The sequence below is a fragment of the Terrapene carolina genome, unplaced genomic scaffold (assembly GCF_002925995.2).
Source record: "Terrapene carolina triunguis isolate 2854851 unplaced genomic scaffold, T_m_triunguis-2.0 Scaffold95, whole genome shotgun sequence".
Taxonomy (NCBI): domain Eukaryota; kingdom Metazoa; phylum Chordata; order Testudines; family Emydidae; genus Terrapene; species Terrapene triunguis.
Genome location: NW_020664446.1, coordinates 34296831 through 34315403, shown reverse-complemented (window position 1 = coordinate 34315403; position 18573 = coordinate 34296831). Strand labels below are relative to the sequence as shown.

At 43.3% G+C, this 18573-nt stretch overlaps 1 protein-coding gene across 1 annotated transcript; it reads right to left on the bottom strand.

The window, feature by feature from the left end:
• Positions 1–3619: 3619 nt before the first annotated feature.
• Positions 3620–17756, bottom strand: ANKRD22 (ankyrin repeat domain 22). Its single transcript, XM_024219590.1, has 6 exons — positions 17736–17756; positions 8830–9021; positions 7539–7646; positions 5863–5940; positions 4790–4888; positions 3620–3697 (listed from the first exon to the last, which is right to left on the bottom strand). Exons 1-6 carry the CDS (start codon positions 17754–17756, stop codon positions 3620–3622), a joined length of 576 nt encoding a protein of 191 aa, XP_024075358.1.
• Between the last annotated feature and the right edge of the window lie 817 nt (positions 17757–18573).

Genomic DNA, 18573 nt, shown 5'->3' with positions numbered 1-18573 from the left:
TGGTGACTGGCTTGTATTTTACTACATTTGTCACTCTACTGTATTTTCCAACCTGCTGGTGAATTTCAATAAATAGGGAACTACCTCAGGAAGCTGAGATACATTTCCAAGAGGAATCTGTTTTGAAGCTACAAAAGCAGTCATGTACATACCCCATGTAATACTGCAGGGGATCGCTTTCTTTGAAATGTTTTAATCTCTGCCATATAGTCTATCAGTGGGTGATTCATGACAATCATCCAGTTCCAGACAATAGCATTTCTTTCATCGCTTTTAAAACACATGTTTTTTAGTGGAAAGCTTTTAAAGCGATTGTCAAAGTTCTTAGGTCAAAAAAAAATTAACTTTGGCGCTTGAGAATGATTCCCTTCATAGCCTCTGGTGACCTCACTCAACTTCTCTTTCAAGTTTCCTATTTGCAAAATGGGAATAATAGCCTACCTTGTAGGGATGTAGTGAGAATTAATTTGTTAATGTTTGTAATGTTTAGGGATCAAAAGATCATAAGTGCTAAGTTTTATTAGCTCATATTGAAAGATTTATTTCAGCTTTCCGGGTATTCATAAACTTTTCCATCCAATCCACACTGTAGCAAGAGTCATACTAAAAATTCAGATACTCTATTTCCATGAGCAGTTTCGATGTGGTAATTACTAACCAATAGGCACAAACTGAAATATGTGTTACTGTTTAGGCTTAGCTAACTACCAGGAGTGAGTTCCTTTAGTCAGTAATGCAGCTGCAAGCAAGCAGTGAGCAGACTCAGCTGTTTGGTGCTTTCAAGTGAGTGAAGTTATTGGTTCTGTTTTCAGTTCTTTCAGTTAAAAATTTCATATACTTCTGTTTTGTTGCCCTAGGTGATTCTTTCAGTGGGTTTAAGATGCTGAAAAATTAAATCTGTTCCTGCTGGGATATACTCCTGTCTTAAAAACATTGTAGGGAGACTGTGGGGCTTTTTATATTATTAACAGCAAGAAACTGGGAGGTTATGGTATGATTAACTTGGAAAACATGCAACAGGTACATAATCAAGGCAATACATTGTGTGTACTTATTCTTTGAGTTATGATTTGTGATTTAAGACGTTGTTGCTATTAATAAATAAAAAACTCCATCATCTCCTGGTGTATGTCCCTGGGTTAGCTGTGTCAGTATTAATTGTTCGATCTAATATAAGAATGCAAGTTCTCTTACTGCATATCCAATAGTTTCTGGTCTAGTGGGGATGAGGAGGGATGTTCTATCAATAGGGGTATCTGAGCCTCAACAAGAGTTAGGTGTTTAAAAAAGCCTTGATTACTGTTATGACATTAAACATTTTATCCCCATGATTTTGAAGCCAATCTCATGCCCCTTCAGGTGTCTAACTTGAGATTTTTGAACATGCAGAGGTGGCAATAGTTCCACCATCATTCCACAAGTGTGATTTTAAATGAAATAATTGATGGAAAAGGACAGATTTTTCATTTTAAGATTTTTGTTGGTTGGTTGTTTTTACCAAAGATGAGTGAGGGGGAGACACACAGCGGATACAGCAGCCAGAAGTAATATTAAGCCCTCCACATGTATTGCAAACATAGAGGAAAATAGTCACAAGCCAAAAAATTACATCCACACGTTTTCTTGAATTTTCACTGGACTTCCAAAATAATTGCAAATATCACCTGCTTTTCTTTCTTTATTAGAAATGGTATCTGTCTGCCTTTTGGCCGCCTTCTTTTCTAGCTCAGCCCCACACCTGTCAGCTCTCATGCAATCATGTTAGGCTGGCAAACATTTTCCTTTCTTTTACATTTCTTAGCTGAGGCGTCTAGGCTGCTCTATGGAAGTTGCTTTTCTTAAGTCTTCCAGATGGCAATCCTATCAGGCAGATATGGACAAAACCTGTATTTAGAGCCTCTGCTCATGTAGTAAGGCCCTAACCCGCCTTGCTCTGGCCTGCATTTCTAACCTTACCGCATATCACATTCCCCTCTCTAGGCCCCCAGTAATGCCAGTATTCACTCCCATTATGGTCTCCTCTCCCACTACCACCTTGTTTTTCATGAATGTCCTTTTTCTGAAATGTATGTCAAACAAAATATGCTTCCATGCCCTCACCTGAAGGTATAAGGGGTATGGCAGGGGAGGAAAGGGATGTGGAAGAACTCCAGTCTGCCAAAGCAATCCTCCATTGATTTTCCATTAAGGACCCTAGGCTGGTGAAATTTGGAGCTGCCCAGGAGTAGCTTTAAGCATCATTGACACTGACCCAGACCTGAGAACCAGGAAGCCATAAGCAGCTCCCCGATGCCACTCTGCTCCTCCTGCACTGTGTCTCACTGGCACAGGAGAGAGGCTGTCCCTTTATTTCTTTACTTGGGAGGATTAGATTTTACTTGTCCATTTTCTCCTTCAAAAAGCACCAAAGGGACAAAAATGAGAGTTCCGTGTTGTCGCATGTCTGGGGGGGAGGGGGGCTTTAAAGTTTTGTTGTGAGATGGATCAGCTACTCCTGCCCCTCCCCCAACAGCTGATTCTGATCAAAGGGAGATCAGGTGGCAAAACTTACTTATTGGGGGAGAGCTGGGGATGTCTGTATAGAGCTGGATGAGCACAACTGAAAGGGAGCCCCAGAGGAGAGGAGATTCTCCTCTCTGGGAAGCAGCCTGAAAGAAGGCTGAGAAATCGACAGGTGAGAAGAGAAGACAGGCTATTGCCCAGGAGAACTGGAGGTAGAAGACCAGATGAGCAGCAGCCTGTCTGAACCTCTGAGTGAGGGGAGGAATGTGCCAGCCCCTGGACAGAGGGGTCACTGGAGAAAGACTATAGTAACTGAGGCATACATCTGAGGGAGAGGTGGACTGCTGACCCCAGCCAGGCTGAAGGTTGGATTATTTTCTTATCTTTGGTTAGACTTTGATAAAAGACTGAGTCCCTGAAAAAGGCTGGACTCTAAAGTGGACTGGCCAGAGGGCCAGGTCACTCTTACAGCTAGACTGGGCCAAAGGATAGTGGGGGAGACTGAGGTAGAGTTGCTGCATCATTACATCCAGCCATAAGAGGTGTGTCCTGAAGTGGCAGCTTTGCTCCACATGACAGAATGCCTGAAGAATCACGCTCTGTCTGCCATCATTAGTCATGAAAATTTAGAAAGGAAAAGCTACAAACGTAATATATTGGGCTTGCAGACGACTGGTGACAACTGTCTCGTGGTTAGCTATATCCAGCAAACTATTAAAAAACAATATGAAATTTAAATACAATTTTTTTCTGAATCTGTCATGAATCATGTCTTCTATAGTCCTCAAATTTCAAATAATTTTTTTTTACTTTGTAAAATTCCCTGCTAGTGTAAGTAAGGGGATAAGTTGGGGAAAATACATGAAAATTATCATAAGTCAACAGAATAAAAATAAGACAACTCCTTCCAGGCACACCACATGGCTATGTATTTTATATGCTGTATGTACTGACTGCATACCAGTAGATATAACACAGTACATGTCTGCAGAAAACATCAAATCTTAAAAAAAACACAACGTCTCCATGGCATTCTTGATACTGTACAACAGGGAGTGCCCAGATAAGTAGTTTTTTTTTCCCATGCCTAACACCCTTAACATCATCCCATTAAGGACTAGGATGCCTTCTTTAATACATATTCAATGTTGGTGAACTTTAATCTTCTCGCTATATCCAGTGGAGATTCCCCATTCTGAAAGAAATAGACAAAACATGCTGTGATGATAGTCATGGAAGCAGGTACTCGCGTGTGAGTATGTCTATAGTGCAATCAGAGGTGGGAGTGCAGCATGTGTAGAAACACCTGAGGTAGTGTTAACCTACTTAGCACCAATCCCAGTAGTAGTGAAGCTGATCAGCACATAATTCAGTACAGGTTAGTTCTCTAAGTACCCAGGGTCCACAGCAGGCTGGTACAGCCCATGCTGAAGTCTGTACTGCCGTAGCTCTGTTGCTATTGGTACTCCCACTAACTAGATTAAAGCCAGCTTGGGTATGTCTACATGGGCTTCAATCACACCTCTGACAGCACTGCAGACATACCCTGAGAGCCTCACTGGACAGATCAGCCAGTTTGTGTTCACCTATATGGTTTGTATTGTCTGATCCACACCGATAAGAATCCCCAGCACTTATAGATGTCTCAAAATAAACGGAGTCTGATCCTGCTCCCTATCAGTCAGTGGGTCAGGGCCTTTATTTCAATCACATCAAAATCCATTCTGTTATTCAACGTGGCTGATGTCAGAACTCCGTGTCGAAGCAATAGTAAAGGAAGGGACTGCAGTGTTGCCAAGATACGTACATGTCTCTGGTATGTGGTGAGAAATCAGTTCTTTCCTTTGACATTTGATTAGTGATGGATGAGCCTCCTTTGGGAACGGAAGTTGCTGATTCAGCCCCTTACACTGGCATAACCTAGTGTGCAAGGCTCCCAGCAGCCCTGGGGAGGGTACCCACATATCTCATTCCACCGGGGGCCTGCAACCAGCCATCATAACTGGAAGTGGGCAGTGCTGGACTGGCAGGGGCATGGCCAAGACCCCTAGGAGATGCATTGATTCAATACATCCCCCAAGCAGCTTGCACAGATCCAACTATGCACTATTTACAGTTTAAAGCTGCTCTCTCCCCAGGAAAGCAGTGGGGCAAAGATTTCTTTGTCCTTCCCTAGAAGTGAATCCACTCTTGGGGAGCAGTGCACTCTGAATTTTCATGTGCCAGCCACCTGATTTCTGGGAGCTTAGCAGAGCAATGCTCACAGACACACCTATTATCTCCTTACCTTATTCTTTATAGAAGGGTCTGCATGGGCTTCAAGTAGTAGAGGAACAACTGACTGATTTTTCATTTCACAGGCATAGTGAAGGGCTGTGCTACCAGACTGAAAATAAACAGAATCCAGGTACAGTTTACTTTTACCACACTTTAAGCAGAAATTTTAGACACACATTCATCTGTCATTTCATCAGCCCACCTGCCAATGGTATTTGTATGTTGGAAGTTGTTTTGTCTGTTTCTTGAAAAAGGATGATATGTAGCCATATGTGATAAACTGCACCAGACCAAGTCCATGGATGTTTGTGAAACCAGGTTGATGATTCATGTGTAGGACTAGAACCTGAACCCACCCTGACTTTGGATGGATAAAGGGTTCTAGCCCAGCTGTTCATACAGTTTCTAATACCACAACATCACTCAGAATAGTCACAAAGTCTAACCACCCCCAACCTAGGGAGTCAGCTCCTTTCTGGTGCAGTCCACACCTACTGACAATGTTGATAGCCCCAGTTCTACACACACACAATCCTTCCATCACCTCTGCTGAATTAGAGCATGTTCACTCCACTGAATGCTGATTGGTGACTGAACTCAGGTATGTTTCCTTTGCAGTTTGCACTCCTTTAAGGGTGTTGTGGCAATGTGACACTTCATCGTTCCCAGCATTTGACAAAGACTCTACCACAGCAATAAAGAGGCTAACAGTCAAATGTAACACACCAGGATAAGGGGAGTGTGTCTAACATTTCACATTTGTTTTAGATGCTGTGTTTGGAGCAATAGTAAAGAATCTAGAGGCAAGAAGAATAACTGAGTTGAATAAGAGCCAAGCTGGGCTGTCAACACGGTGAAAATTGTGTACTTTTAATTTTAGGGTGAAATTTGCTAAGGGACAACAGTGAGCCACAATGCCAGACAAGCTTAACATATCAAAACAACCTTTCACGGGTTGATCTTCCCCTGAAGCATCACACTATTTCTAATAGCTTCTGAAAGCTACTTTTTCTAAATTAACTAAATGAATGTTGCATACTCCACACCAGTGAGTGACCTCTGTGGCTGTACAAACCCACTTACATAGTCTGTAGCATTAACATCTGTGCCAGCTCGAAGTAACATCTTGATTAGGTTTTCATTCTGCTTAGTTTTTGATACCTGTTAAACACATAGAAACAAGTCCAACCCAGTTGGAAAGTTAATTCAGGTAACACATGTTACTAAGCAGATTTGGGCTAGCTATGAGCATTCTACTCAAAACAATGGAAATGCCCTATTTGTGCAGTACACTTACATGTGACACTACTATCTCAGCAGTATATCAGTTACATTCAGAGCCAAATCCTGAGGTCCTTATACATTTTTACAGTTCTTACTCAGTCCTTAATTTGAAAATCACAACCCAAGATTATTTTGTGTATATTCATAACTCTGGATGAGCTACAGTACAGGGTCCTGCCTGCAATAGCTAATTTGGGATAGGTAGGTGTCACAGGTTGGCTGGCCTTTAAGGGGAGACAAGCCCAGACTTGCCTGTGATGATCAACTACCCTCTCAGCTGACCCTGACTAGCTAGGGATCAGATGGCCCTGTTCAATTATTAGATCCAGCTGGGGAAGGGTCATGGGAGGCTTACAAACGATCAGAGAAGTCAATGAAAGTGGAGTGGTCTGGGAGACTCTAGGAAAATAGTCCTCGGAATTGTTACTTGATAGAGACCCAAGGAGAAGTAAAGAGAGAGAGACTCCTCCTCCCCTCTTACTCTCAACAGAGAACCTGAGGTAAGCCTATAAGCCATGCAGGGAGGCTGGGGAGTCAGTCTGCCTATAGGATGTCCTCAGCAGGAGCAGAACTAAGGATCCTGTACCAAAGATAAACCAGATAGGAAGGCAGAGTGGGAGGTCCTGTGTTTCCTTGTGAACTTTATTAATAAACCCATATCCCAAGAAGGAATATTACTTGACATGTGAAAGCCTATGTCAAAGTTATTGGAGAGTCTAAGAAGGAGACAGTGAAACACAGGGCTGGCTCCAGGCACCACTTGTCAAGCAGGTGCTTGGGGCGGCCGCTCCGGAGAGGGGCGGCACGTCCAGGTATTCGGCGGCAATTCGGCGGACGGTCCCTCACTCCGCCTGGGAGCGAAGGACCTCCCGCCGAATTGCCGCCGCAGATCGCGATCGCGGCTTTTTTTATGTTTTGTTTTGACTGCTTGGGGCGGCCAAAACCCTGGAGCTGGCCCTGGTGAAACAGCAGCTAGCCCAGGTAGCAGTGGTATGCTGTGATGCTTTTAGTAAGGCATGTAATTCTACATTTGCATGCCTAAGATGGTCCAAAATGGCTTCCTTCATCTGGCTTGGCCTTGCATGTATGGGGCATGTGAGGTCATGCTGTACAAACGATGCGTTTTTGTTCTACAATGTGCAGTGGGATGCTAAATGGAACTGGCCTGCAGGCTGCCAGTTAGGCCATGGTTTTTGTGACTTCTGGGACATATAGGGTGACCAGATGTCCCAATTTTATAGGGACAGTCCTGATTTTGGGGTATTTTTCTTATATAGGCTCCTATTACCCCCCCCCACACACACACACACACCCTGTCCTAATTTTTCACACTTGCTGTGTGGTCACCCTAGGGACATGTGATGTATGCCTTGCATATACAGATGGTATGCCACTGCGAGGAAGTCAGTGTACCTACAGTGGGTCTCAGGAGGGAAAAATGTAAGGTAAGTCTTTCTAGTTTAGTTTGTACTCACCATGATAAGATAGCCAATAAGCAGAACAGGCATTAGGATGATAATGAGCAGGTAGTCAAGGAAACTAAACCGTTTTCTCACAGCATAATGCAAACACGTGCGATCTTTCTAAACAGAGAAGAAATATCTGTTATTAGCATTAGATGCACAATTATTCCCCTTGTGTATTTCACAACTTTCTGACTGGTTATATATCTGGAGCATTTCTTTTTCATTAATGTTGAAACAAGGACACGGGTATCTTGCTCAACTGAGTGAAATACACTTCAGCTGCACAAAGCCACGGTCCCTGAGCTTCACAGGGACGCAGTGTGCATGGGACTGGGGTCTGAAATTGACCTCTCCAGTCCTGGGCCAGGTTAGGGGGAGTAGGGGGGAAGAGTGCACTGCAGTTCCCATGTGGCTGTTACTGTAGCCTGTGGGGGCAGAACAGCAAGAATAGCCCCCACTGTTAAGTGTGCCATTAATTCTTAATCTGTGTCATTAGAGATCCCATTGGTTCGCCCCTAGTCACGGAGGGTAATGGGGCAGATGTGGAGTGAGGCTGTGAAGGTGAGGGTAGGAGGGGGTTGGAATAAGCAGCCAAACAGAGCTGCTGCAGAGGCAGGGAGAGCTCCCTAGGCCCTCAGGAGGCAGAGAAGCTTCTGGATGGGGTGGGGGAGAGCAGTAAGAGCCTGGCAGCTCTGCTCCCTCTTCCTCGCCTGTGAAAAATGTATTGGTTTGCTCCTCCTCTGTAATGCTGCAACAGCAGGCCTGGGAAGGGAGAGAAGAGAGCTCCCTTGGAATTGCCATCCCTCCTGGCCTAGGGTGGGGGGGGGAGAGAGACAGACAAACATACACACGAACATCTCCTGGACTTGCCCTCCTGCCTGGCCTGGGAGGGCGTGAAGAGCCTTCAAAGCTGCAGGAGGAGCAGATGCGGAGTGGGGAGCAAGGCGGGTGCAGAACTGTGGTGTGGATGGAGTTGATGTGCAGGCTAGGTCACAGCATTAATTGCTATGAGGCTGCAATGACCAAAAATCCAATTTCTCTCATTTGTTGTCCCACGTGTTCTGGGGGTGAGTGAGTTCAAAACTCAGGAGACAGCTTAAAAAACCCCATTAAAACTCACAATTTTGGGGCCAATCTCATGACACTTTTTTAGGTCTGACTTGTGATTTTTTTTTTTTTTTTTTAACTTTTGGGGTTGGCAATACTGCAAACATTTTCCTCCACTCCTAATTGCAAACTGTAATCAGATGTCATTAATGAAAAGAGGGAATTCCTGGGACACTTGGCTATTGCCACTCACCTTGTTTCTGATGTTCACATCAGCATTCCATTTCAAAAGGTAACTGACTATTCTGTTGTGTCCCTGTCTGCAGGCACAGATTAGGGGTGTGTCTCCACCAAAGCTGTCTTGAATGTTTAAATAATTGCTATCCTCTTCCAGCAGCAGTTGAACTTGATTGAAGTCATTATCATAAGCTGCCTGGCAAATGGGCTGAGGAAAGGAGGGGAGGAAATGTTAGTGACCCAGGCATTATAGGCCTCAGCCTACCAGGAGCCAAGTACTTCCCACTAGGTGAAATGAGAGTCCTGCTAGCTCCCATTGAAGCAGATGTGAGGTCCCTCAATTCCCACCTTCTGGGAAGCGCTTGGCACCTCACAAGCTCAGGCCCTATGAAAAGAGAGAAAGATTAAGGTCTAACTGATAAACAAGCGAGTGTAGATACTAAGATGCATATGGCATGGCCTCGAACCTTATGTACGAATAGTTGGAGAAATCTTACACACACAAATTCAGAAAGAGAACTAAGTTTGGGCAGAGTTCAACTCTCCTAGAATGGAAAGCGTCAGGATTCCCAGGGGCTGCAATGGAAGTTGGATCACTCCCCTAATGTAGATGCATATCAGTGGGAGGTCAGGATTTAGAAGAGTAGGAAATAATGTATGATATTGCAAATCAACACTGTAAACTCTTGCATCAGGAAAAAAAGGGTTAAAATTCCTCAACAGACCCTATAGTACAATTGCTTATTTAAGTGTATGTACACACACACACACACACACACACACACACACACACACACACACACACTGTGACTATCATGTTTTTTAGCATCTTGAAGGACATTAGGCCATTTTATAGGATCATTTAAGTTGCTAGCATTCCAGGAGATCACGTGAGGTTAGTTTAAATGGTTTCTCTAATTTTGGCTGGTTCATTATGGGAGTATGTTGGTAGTCTCCTTCTTCTCCAGGAGTGAGAACAGAAAGAAAGATTAAAAGGGTTGGTTAATTTCTAAGGCCTGGTCTACATTTAGAACTTAGGTTGGCATAGCTATGGCATTCTGGGGTGTGAAAAATCCACACTTGTATGAGCACTGTAGCTATGTCAACCTAATCCCTGCCCCAGTGTAGCTGCAGCTATGTTGGCAGAAGAATGCTTTCATACTGTCATGCGGGGAGGTGGTGTTCCTGAAGTGATAGAAAAACCCCTTCCACCACTGTAAGCTGAGTCCACACTACAGGGTTATGCCAGCATAGCTACAGGTCTGTATTGTAGACATGGACTACCTTGGTAGTGCTTTAGGCTATATAGGAATTCAGATGGATGTTGCAGTGATAGCTACATTCCACCAGATGGTGCCAGGAGATAAATCACAGTGCAAATATGCCTATTTCAATGTAAAGCTCTAATGGACCAGGAGAGGAACGCATCAGGTTTGGCAATACTGTAATAAACCAAGCTATTAATTGCTATACATGTAGCTGGAAGGTGATGCTCCAGGAGGAACTGAAAACTATCATTGTAATTCAGCAATTTCTAAATTCCCCTTCATGGTGGTTTTGCTTCTGTTTATGTCAGACATTTTGTTTCTCCAGTTTAATAAAAAAAAAAAAACAGACTACTTTAGCCATGCAAAGAGCCCATTGACTTCATTGGAGCTAATTACCATAGTAAACACTAAGAATTCAATCCTGAAAAATGCTGCACCCCAATCCACTAACCCAGCTAAGCAGGTGCTTACTTTCACATACAGTGAGTAATCCCACTGATCAGAACTGCTGAGTAAGAAGGTACAGTTTTTACATAGTAACTTTTCAGAATAGAACCACACTTCAGGTTAAAATAGAAACTTTTTAAAAAAGAAAACAAGAAAGGATCACTTCACTTCTGTAAATATTGATCAAGAAGTTTAAATATAAGTAACACAATTTCTTGTCAGAATATATTGGACTTTTTTCTTTTAGCAATCCTAATACAATGAATAGACCTGAATGCTGGTATTGAAATGGCACTATGTTAAAGTGCACTAGGGAACTTTTAGTGTGCTCCAGCAGGTCTAGTGGAACAATTAGTGTGCAACAGATTAGTGTGCTTCAGAAATCGTATCCCTGCAGCATGCATTGCTGCTCTGTGTAGACTTGCCCTGAGAGTACCTCATTTTTTGTAGTCCAGAAAAGAGCAGGTCCTAGGTAGGAATCTTCCCAACATCCTTAACAGTGAAGACTTATGTAGAAAAGTCATTTAGTTTCTCAGCAATGTCCTAGTCTTCCTTAACTGCTCCCTTTTATCAAGTGATCCAGTGGACCTAAAGTTCTTTCACAGCTTTCTTCCTTCTGATATACTTAAAGAATCTCATGTGTTTGTTTTACCCCTTTTGCTGTTTACTCTTCAAAATCCATTTAGGCCCTTCTAATTTCCCTACTAATATTGCCTGCTCTAGTTTATTGCCTTCACTAGGGTCAGATTTCCAAATTTAGAAAGATTTCAGTTTGGCTTGAATAGCCTTTCAAACCTTGGCATTTAGCCATAATGTTTTATTCCTTGCCTGCCTTGTTCATTTTTTTGTTTGTTTGGCAGTTCAACGTGCCTTCTAAGACTCTATTATTGTTTTCGTAAGCAGCACCCGTGCCACCTCTAGGCATTTTACTTCCTTTACTTTTAACTTTATGGCTTCTTTGACTAAAATTCTCCTTTTAGTGAAATCTTCCTTTTTTTTTATTTTTTTTATTAATTAATTTTAATGGAGATATCCTATCTCCTAGAACTGGAAGAGACCTTGAAAGGTCATCGAGTCCAGCCCCCTGCCTTCACTAGCAGGACCAATTTTGATTTTGCCCCAGATCCCTAAGTGGCCCCCTCAAGGATTGAACTCACAACCCTGGGTTTAGCAGGCCAATACTCAAACCACTGAGCTATCCCTCCCTTACTTTGTGGTACCCTATCTCCTCTGAGATGTTGAACCCAATTGTGTCCTGGCCACTATAATTTTGTGGCTTAACTACAGTCATTTCTTGAATTAGCTCCTGTGTGTTGTTTAAGACTTACTCAAGACTACCTTTTCCTCTTGAATGTTCGAGAGCTAGCTGTCCTAAAAAATCATCACTTATCATAGAGAAATTGTTTTTGCAGACACTGTCCTGTTGTGCTATTTGACTAGTTTAAAACTGGGTAGTTGAAGTCTCTCATTTAGAAGAGGACAAATAAGATAAAAGTGACAAATAAGGTATGACTGGAGCAGGGACTTAAACCAAAAAAAAGGGGCTGGCTGGGTTAGAGTGCAGGCTCTGAGGGTCAGGACATATTCCTGGTACTCTTGCTTTACAATGTTGCTACATAAAACACTTCAGGCTTATTTAAGGTCCACTTCTACTTTGTCTCGGACCTTGTAAATTTCAGCTGTGGCTGTTTCCAGAAAAAGAATGGAGAGTGCCCTAGATAAGGTGAACACCACAAGGAAGTAATTTCCCTCGCGTAGGGAGGTCTGTGCTGTGACAGATATGACAATATCCTGAACAAATCTTACGGTATTAAGATTAGCATTACTGAAGTTAATTCAATGGTTTTGGGGTCCACCGTATTAAAAAGGCAATTGTTTGTGTTATTGTATGTAATGTCGGGTATGCTAACTCTGGTTATCATCCCTTTGAAGCCACCCCCTGGAGAGGATTCTATATACTAGTTCAAACTGGACTCTCCAGGGACCAATGGACCAAGAATTTATGCATCATTAGCCTGGTTTTAAACAGCCTCAGGGCTTTCTTCCTGATCCAGCAAATGGACAGGACCTCCAAGGAGGGTCCCAATTGTTAGGGAAGGGTTAGAGGGACTGAGCCTACTGAAGGCACATAAAACACTGTTCTTGTTTTGAACGGAAGCTGTGATGAACTTGAAACCATAAAGAAACCACTTTTGTGAGGTTTTGAAGGACAGCTCCTGTCAGAGCCCATGTTAGGGTTGAGGTGATCTCTGGTAAGCTTATTTGCATGAGTATAGTTTTGTTTATTGTTTTTCTCTGTAGTGCTTTTACCTTAAGAATAAAATGCACTTCCTATGCAAGCCTATGTGGTAACGAGCAGTTACACTTAATGCTTTGAAGAGAGAGTTCACAAGCCTGCTTGGGCAGAGTCTCTTGCTGAGAACAACACGATAAAGGCAGGGAACTGTTCAACCTGGAGATATCCCAGGCAGACGGGAGAGAGATGCATGTCTCCAAGAGAGGTGATGGCCAGGGAGCATTCTCAGAAATTGCAAGTGACTGATCTTAAGGTTGTATCTTGTCCTCTGTTAACAGAAAAAAAAAAATCAAAGAGCAGAGATAACTGCAAGCTGTTCAAGACTAATAACAGTTAACCGCAAGTATTAGTCTTAGAGGAAAAGCTAGGGACTTAGCAGACAGTTTCATCCTCTTACACCTAGAAGAGTAATCTGCCTTCGGGTTGAGGCACACTGGTTGAACAGCGTGATGAACCTTGTATTACTGCTGCTCTCGAGAAATGACTTCAGTTTCCTGGGTTCTTGGTATGATGACTCTCAGCTGTACTAAATTAAGATGAACCTATACAGGCACAAGGCCACAATCCCAGCTCTGGGAGAAAGCCTGTCTGTTTTGCAAAGAAGAGCAGTGGCTGGTGTTGGGGATAATTTCCAAGAAGCTTTAGAAAAACTGCACCGATCTGCATGACCAGAGTGCTGAGTTGCAGATTCTGATCACAGAATTCAAAAGACAACTGACTGATTGAAAGAGGAACTACAAGCCACTTTGGTGAAGGTGGAAAAGTAAGCAACCCAGAAGAATATGGCCCAGAAGGTAATCAGTAAAATGGAATCTCAGGTCACTGAACTTCAGAGAGACTTGGGGTTAGATTCAAAAAAACTTAAACATGGTGGCACTCAGTGTTGCCATGACTAACTTTTAGGACCCTGGAAATATCACTGGGATTCACAACGCCTGGGTTAAGCTCCCTGTACAGTGAATGGGGAGAGACAGGCACCTCAGAATGGGATTTACAAAAGCCAGCACACTATGTGGCCCTTGCCTAAGCTAGGCAATGGGAGATGCCAAGCCAAGGGATGGGTTAAGCCCGGGCCTCCCTCCACTTGGGAATCTCAGCTGCAAACCCTGTCTTGATGTTCAGCATCTACACCATTTTAACACAAAGCAAGAAAGGGGCGACGTCCCCCATAACTTTTAGCCCAGTGGTTAGGATGGTGGTACTCCCCCCAGCCATACTGTGTAAACTTGCCTGATCCAGTGGGCCAGATCTGAGCATGCATACTATATTGGGTCCTATAGGCAATGTAGGCAAAGGATTGCCTATCTTCCCCCAGCTTGTGCATTGTTCTGGGCTTAAGCATCCAGGTGCCTGGTGTGGGGCTTCAGTGCACATGCTCAGAGGCAGAAATATAAGCTAACTTAGGGAATTTTCACTGCAAAGATTCACTCACTGAGTTTAGAGGCCTGCAGAGTTCAGGGGCATCTGAGCAGGGGTTTTGTGAATCCCAATTGGACCTGATTGTGGGATTTAGGCCTAAAGTGGCAGTTAGTTTCCTAAATTCCTTTGTGAATCTAGTCCTTGGAGTCTGAGTGGCCAGGAACAAAGCAGAAACCCAGAAGCGGGAGCTGTAGGTACTGAAAACATCCACAAGACACACTAGACTCCACTGTTGCACAACGGGAGCTCAGCTCAAAGCAGGAGCTGAAGAAGACCCTGGATAATGAGTCAGAGGCACTTACAAGCTGCGACCCTGTGAAGGAACTGAGTTGTACTTCAGACAGTCCCTCAACCCCTCTTCTTAAGACAGGTGTCCCCGAACTCTCTTCCTTGGACCAGAAGCTGTAACTTAGGTCAGTTTACAGCCTCAGCCAGTTTCCCCTCCAGCTGGTCCTTTCCCCCCAATCAATGCTTTCACCCTCGGCTTAGGAGGGCTCAGCAGGTAGATCATCTTCTGAGGGAAGAGACGGAATATATAGTCATCTTCCCAGTGCTTGTCCCAATTGGCTGAGACCGAGGGGAACCCTGCCCACCCCCACTCTACAAGGTTCCTGGTCCCAGGCCCTTAAAGAAGCAGTAGCCTGGATTTCCCCCAAGCCTTAACTAGTCCTCTGGGACCATAGTCCTCTCTCCCAACACCTACTTCTGCCTTCTCTAGGTCTTCATCCACGCTAAAAAGTCCCAGAACTTAAAGGGGGACACCACAGAACTGATGTTAACTGACCCTTGCATCTAAGAGAGGCAAGAAAGGAGAAAATGCTCTTCTCTAAAATAGCAGAAGTCCTTACACAAGGACATGGTATTTGATCCAGATGCATGTTTGGGAGGGGTGCCTGTGTGTTGTGGGGAACAGGCCACTCTGTAGAATGCTGCCTGCCCTTGATTCTATGAAGTCTGCAGTGACTTGTATGACTTCCTTCCATTTGTTGTGGACAGGGCCGGCTCCAGGGTTTTGGCCGCCCCAAGCAGCCAAAACCAAAAAAAAAAAAAGCCGCGATCGCGATCTGCGGCTGCAATTCGGCCGGAGGTCCTTCACTCCCAGGCGGAGTGAGGGACCGTCTGCCGAATTGCCGCCGAATACCTGGAACTGCCGCCCCTGTCCGGAATGGCCGCCCCAAGCACCTGCTTGAGAAGCTGGTGCCTGGAGCCGGCCCTGGTTGTGGAAACCTGTAAGGGTAGTGCTGAGGCAGACAACGGTCAGCACAGATCCTGCCACAGTAACAGGAATAATCTAAAAAGGGGAGCATGGATCCTCAAGAGCTTGATCCAAAGGCCATTGAAGTCAGCGGGAGTCCGTCCATGGACTTACTGGATATTGCATCAAGCTCTCAACAAATTGAACTTCTCTAACCAAAAATACTGATGACAGTATGACAGATTTTGCTCATCAGTCTTAAAGCATTTGGTTAAATCAGAATGTGGTGGTTCTGGAGCTGATCTCTAACTTATGAATTCTGGATCTTGATCTGGTTATTGGGATGTTTACTGCATGAATGTATTGGCTTAGCCTAATAGGGTGCTGTCAGGTAAAAACAAGCAGGAAGCAAAAAAATGGCTGCAGATAAGCCACCCCTTGGCAAACACTTGGGGGTTGTTCTGAGACAATGCCATTAAAAGAAACAGGCCTGGAACTATAGTCCTTTAGATCTCATATCCGTTTAAAAATGGACTGTCTCTGAAAGAAGGAGGTAGTTGTTGGGCAGGTGTTCTGGCAACCCATATGTGTGCATGTACCTTCCAGGGGTGTTTGAAGAAGGCTAGTACTGCACAGGTTACCATCAAGGGTAAGAACAATGTGCCTGTAGATATGTTTATTTTAAATTATTCCCCCACCCCCTCTTATTCTTTGTTCCTACTGTGATCAATAAGTACATTGATTTAAGAAGGTTGATCTGATGACTGTATATACCACTAGTCATGGACTCCTGAAGGGAAAAGTCACAGGTGCTGAGCTCAGTTGGACTTGCTGGATAAGCACAGTTGACGCACGGGGTGCTGTATCCCAGAGTCTCATCTAAGTGTGAGAGAACTCGAGAATACTTCCCCTGAGCTGGAAAGGGCATGAGGCCTGACACCTGAGGAAAGGGCATGAGGCTTGAAAGGGCATGAGGCCTGTACTCAGAGAGGGGACAGCGGTGCAGCTAGTCTTGTAACTGTGACGCAGAGTACAGATAACTAGTCTCTCAAAGTTGCATGGGATTTGTAAGAGTATTTCATAATTTCCATTTGCTCTTATAAAATGGAGTCACTTCCCACAAAGCATAGATACTGTGTTCCAGAAACTCCATTGCATTAAATCTAACTCAAGTTGACATGCCTATTCTACAAATTAGGTGAGAATCAATGTTGAAGAGAATAATTGGAAAATCAAACAATTATTTACACCATTTCTGAAAAATCTGGCAGCATTCCAACTGTCCAGAAACTATAACTTGTCACTCATTTACATCACTGTTCATTTATATTCGTCATGTAGGAGCCCTACTTTGCAAAGAAAATTACTCCCTAAAAACACATTCTACTGGAAAAATGACTAATGAATTTAGAGTTGTTTATGAAAGAAATAATTACACTGACTCTGCTCTAATTAAACATCTTAAACGTTCAGTTTTTGATGTAAAAAGCATGAGAAAGTTCTGTCAGAGTAGTAAAGACTTTAAAAGGAAGATGTTGTAAATGTCTACCTACACCTTTGAAGTGGAATGAAGTCGAACCGGTTAGTTGGCTTATGAACATGTGGAACTGAACTATATATAAATTCAAGTGCCTCATTCCCTTTCATTTGAAATAGCACTTTACTTTTTTAAATGAAAACTTTATTGCTTTTCCACATGTAAATTTAGTTTTTGAGGCATGTACATTCTATGCTATATCCAGCGGGAGAAGCCAATCCATTGTAATCAGAGTTTACGGAGCAAAGGAGAGATTCAGCTCCTTGTCTGTAACTATGGAAAGCATTTGACCATATATGTTATTCAGCACTCTTGCTAAAATCAAGGCACCCTCCCCCCTGCTGTCTCCCATTACCGACGCTAAAGTGTGGGTGTGAGGAGAGAACTCTCTTCCATTCAGTAAAGAGAAATGGCCACTGGATTTGGCCCTTAAGGCAAGAGTTTACCAACTGTGTTAAAACTAAGCCAAAGTGGCCACTCAGTCGCATTGCCTAACATGTCAAACAGAACCCCAAACTGCTTTGCTCTGAATGCAGAGCTGTAGCATACTCTAACTTAGCTAACACCTTCTTCTCTGAAAATGAAACAACCCATGTAATGTATGTATTTGTACAAAAAGTACCCTTAGCCCCATGTAAAGTATTGTACTTTAGACAAGATGGGGTTTTCAATTCCTAATATGAGCCTGTCAAGGAAACCTAAATCTCTTGTATATAGATCTTCTACAGTTTCACATACCTCATAAGAAATGACCACATACCTCTGAATAAAGTATCCCCATGTCTGTTCTTTGGAGCTTGCCTGAAGTCCTTTGTAGCTCACTTGACCAGCAGATTTTCTTGACTTTCAGTTGCTCTTGAGTTTGTTTAAAGTTGATTAAAATTTAATCTCAAGAGTCCTTTAGCGGAGTGATTTGAGCCATGAATAATGTAGGTATCTGATCCTTTCCAAAGCTTCACTGGTTGTAAGTGCTTTCCTAATCAGGGAGTATGAAATGATGCCGTTTTCAAAAGCCCAACCCAGTGAGGTAAACGTGAGAGTGTGGGTTTACTGCAAGGCTGACACAAGTAGTACAAGTTACAACAGCTAGAAGTATTTTGCAATAGCAGGTTCCCTAAAAGGAAAAGGTTAAACTAGCCACAGGGGAGAAGACAAATTGCACAAGAAAATGAATGAAGAAACGTGAGGCTTCTAAAACAAGAATTTACAGAACTAGGTGTGAGATTATCACCCAAATAGTAAAAAATGGGACCCTAGAACATAACAGCTGTGACTGCAGAAAATGAGATTAAAGCTATCAAGAGTGGTGTTAACATACCCATTGAATGGGAAGTGCAGATTTGCTTTATCAGATAAATACGCTTCCATTAGTACACAATCACAGAAATCAGAAACAATGAACCTAGTCTATCCACTGCTAAAATGGGATTTCCCTGTAGTACCTTTTTTTTTTTCTTTCTAGTTTAAGCTACATTTCTAGTTTTAATATGGTCCAACTCCCCAAGGGCCTATTCTGTCATCTGGGCTGGATGCTTCTAGGGAAAATAGTGATCCACTGTTACATCATGCTGAACATTGTATATGTGACAGTCTGCTCT

Coding starts and splice junctions, on each gene's coding strand:
- ANKRD22 (XM_024219590.1), bottom strand. CDS start 17,756: ATGGGGATACTTTATTCAGAG. Junction 7,647..8,829: donor ATGTGAACATCAGAAACAAG/GTGAGTGGCAAT, acceptor TTCTCTGTTTAG/AAAGATCGCACGTGTTTGCA. Junction 3,698..4,789: donor ACCCTTCTATAAAGAATAAG/GTAAGGAGATAA, acceptor TATTTCTTTCAG/AATGGGGAATCTCCACTGGA.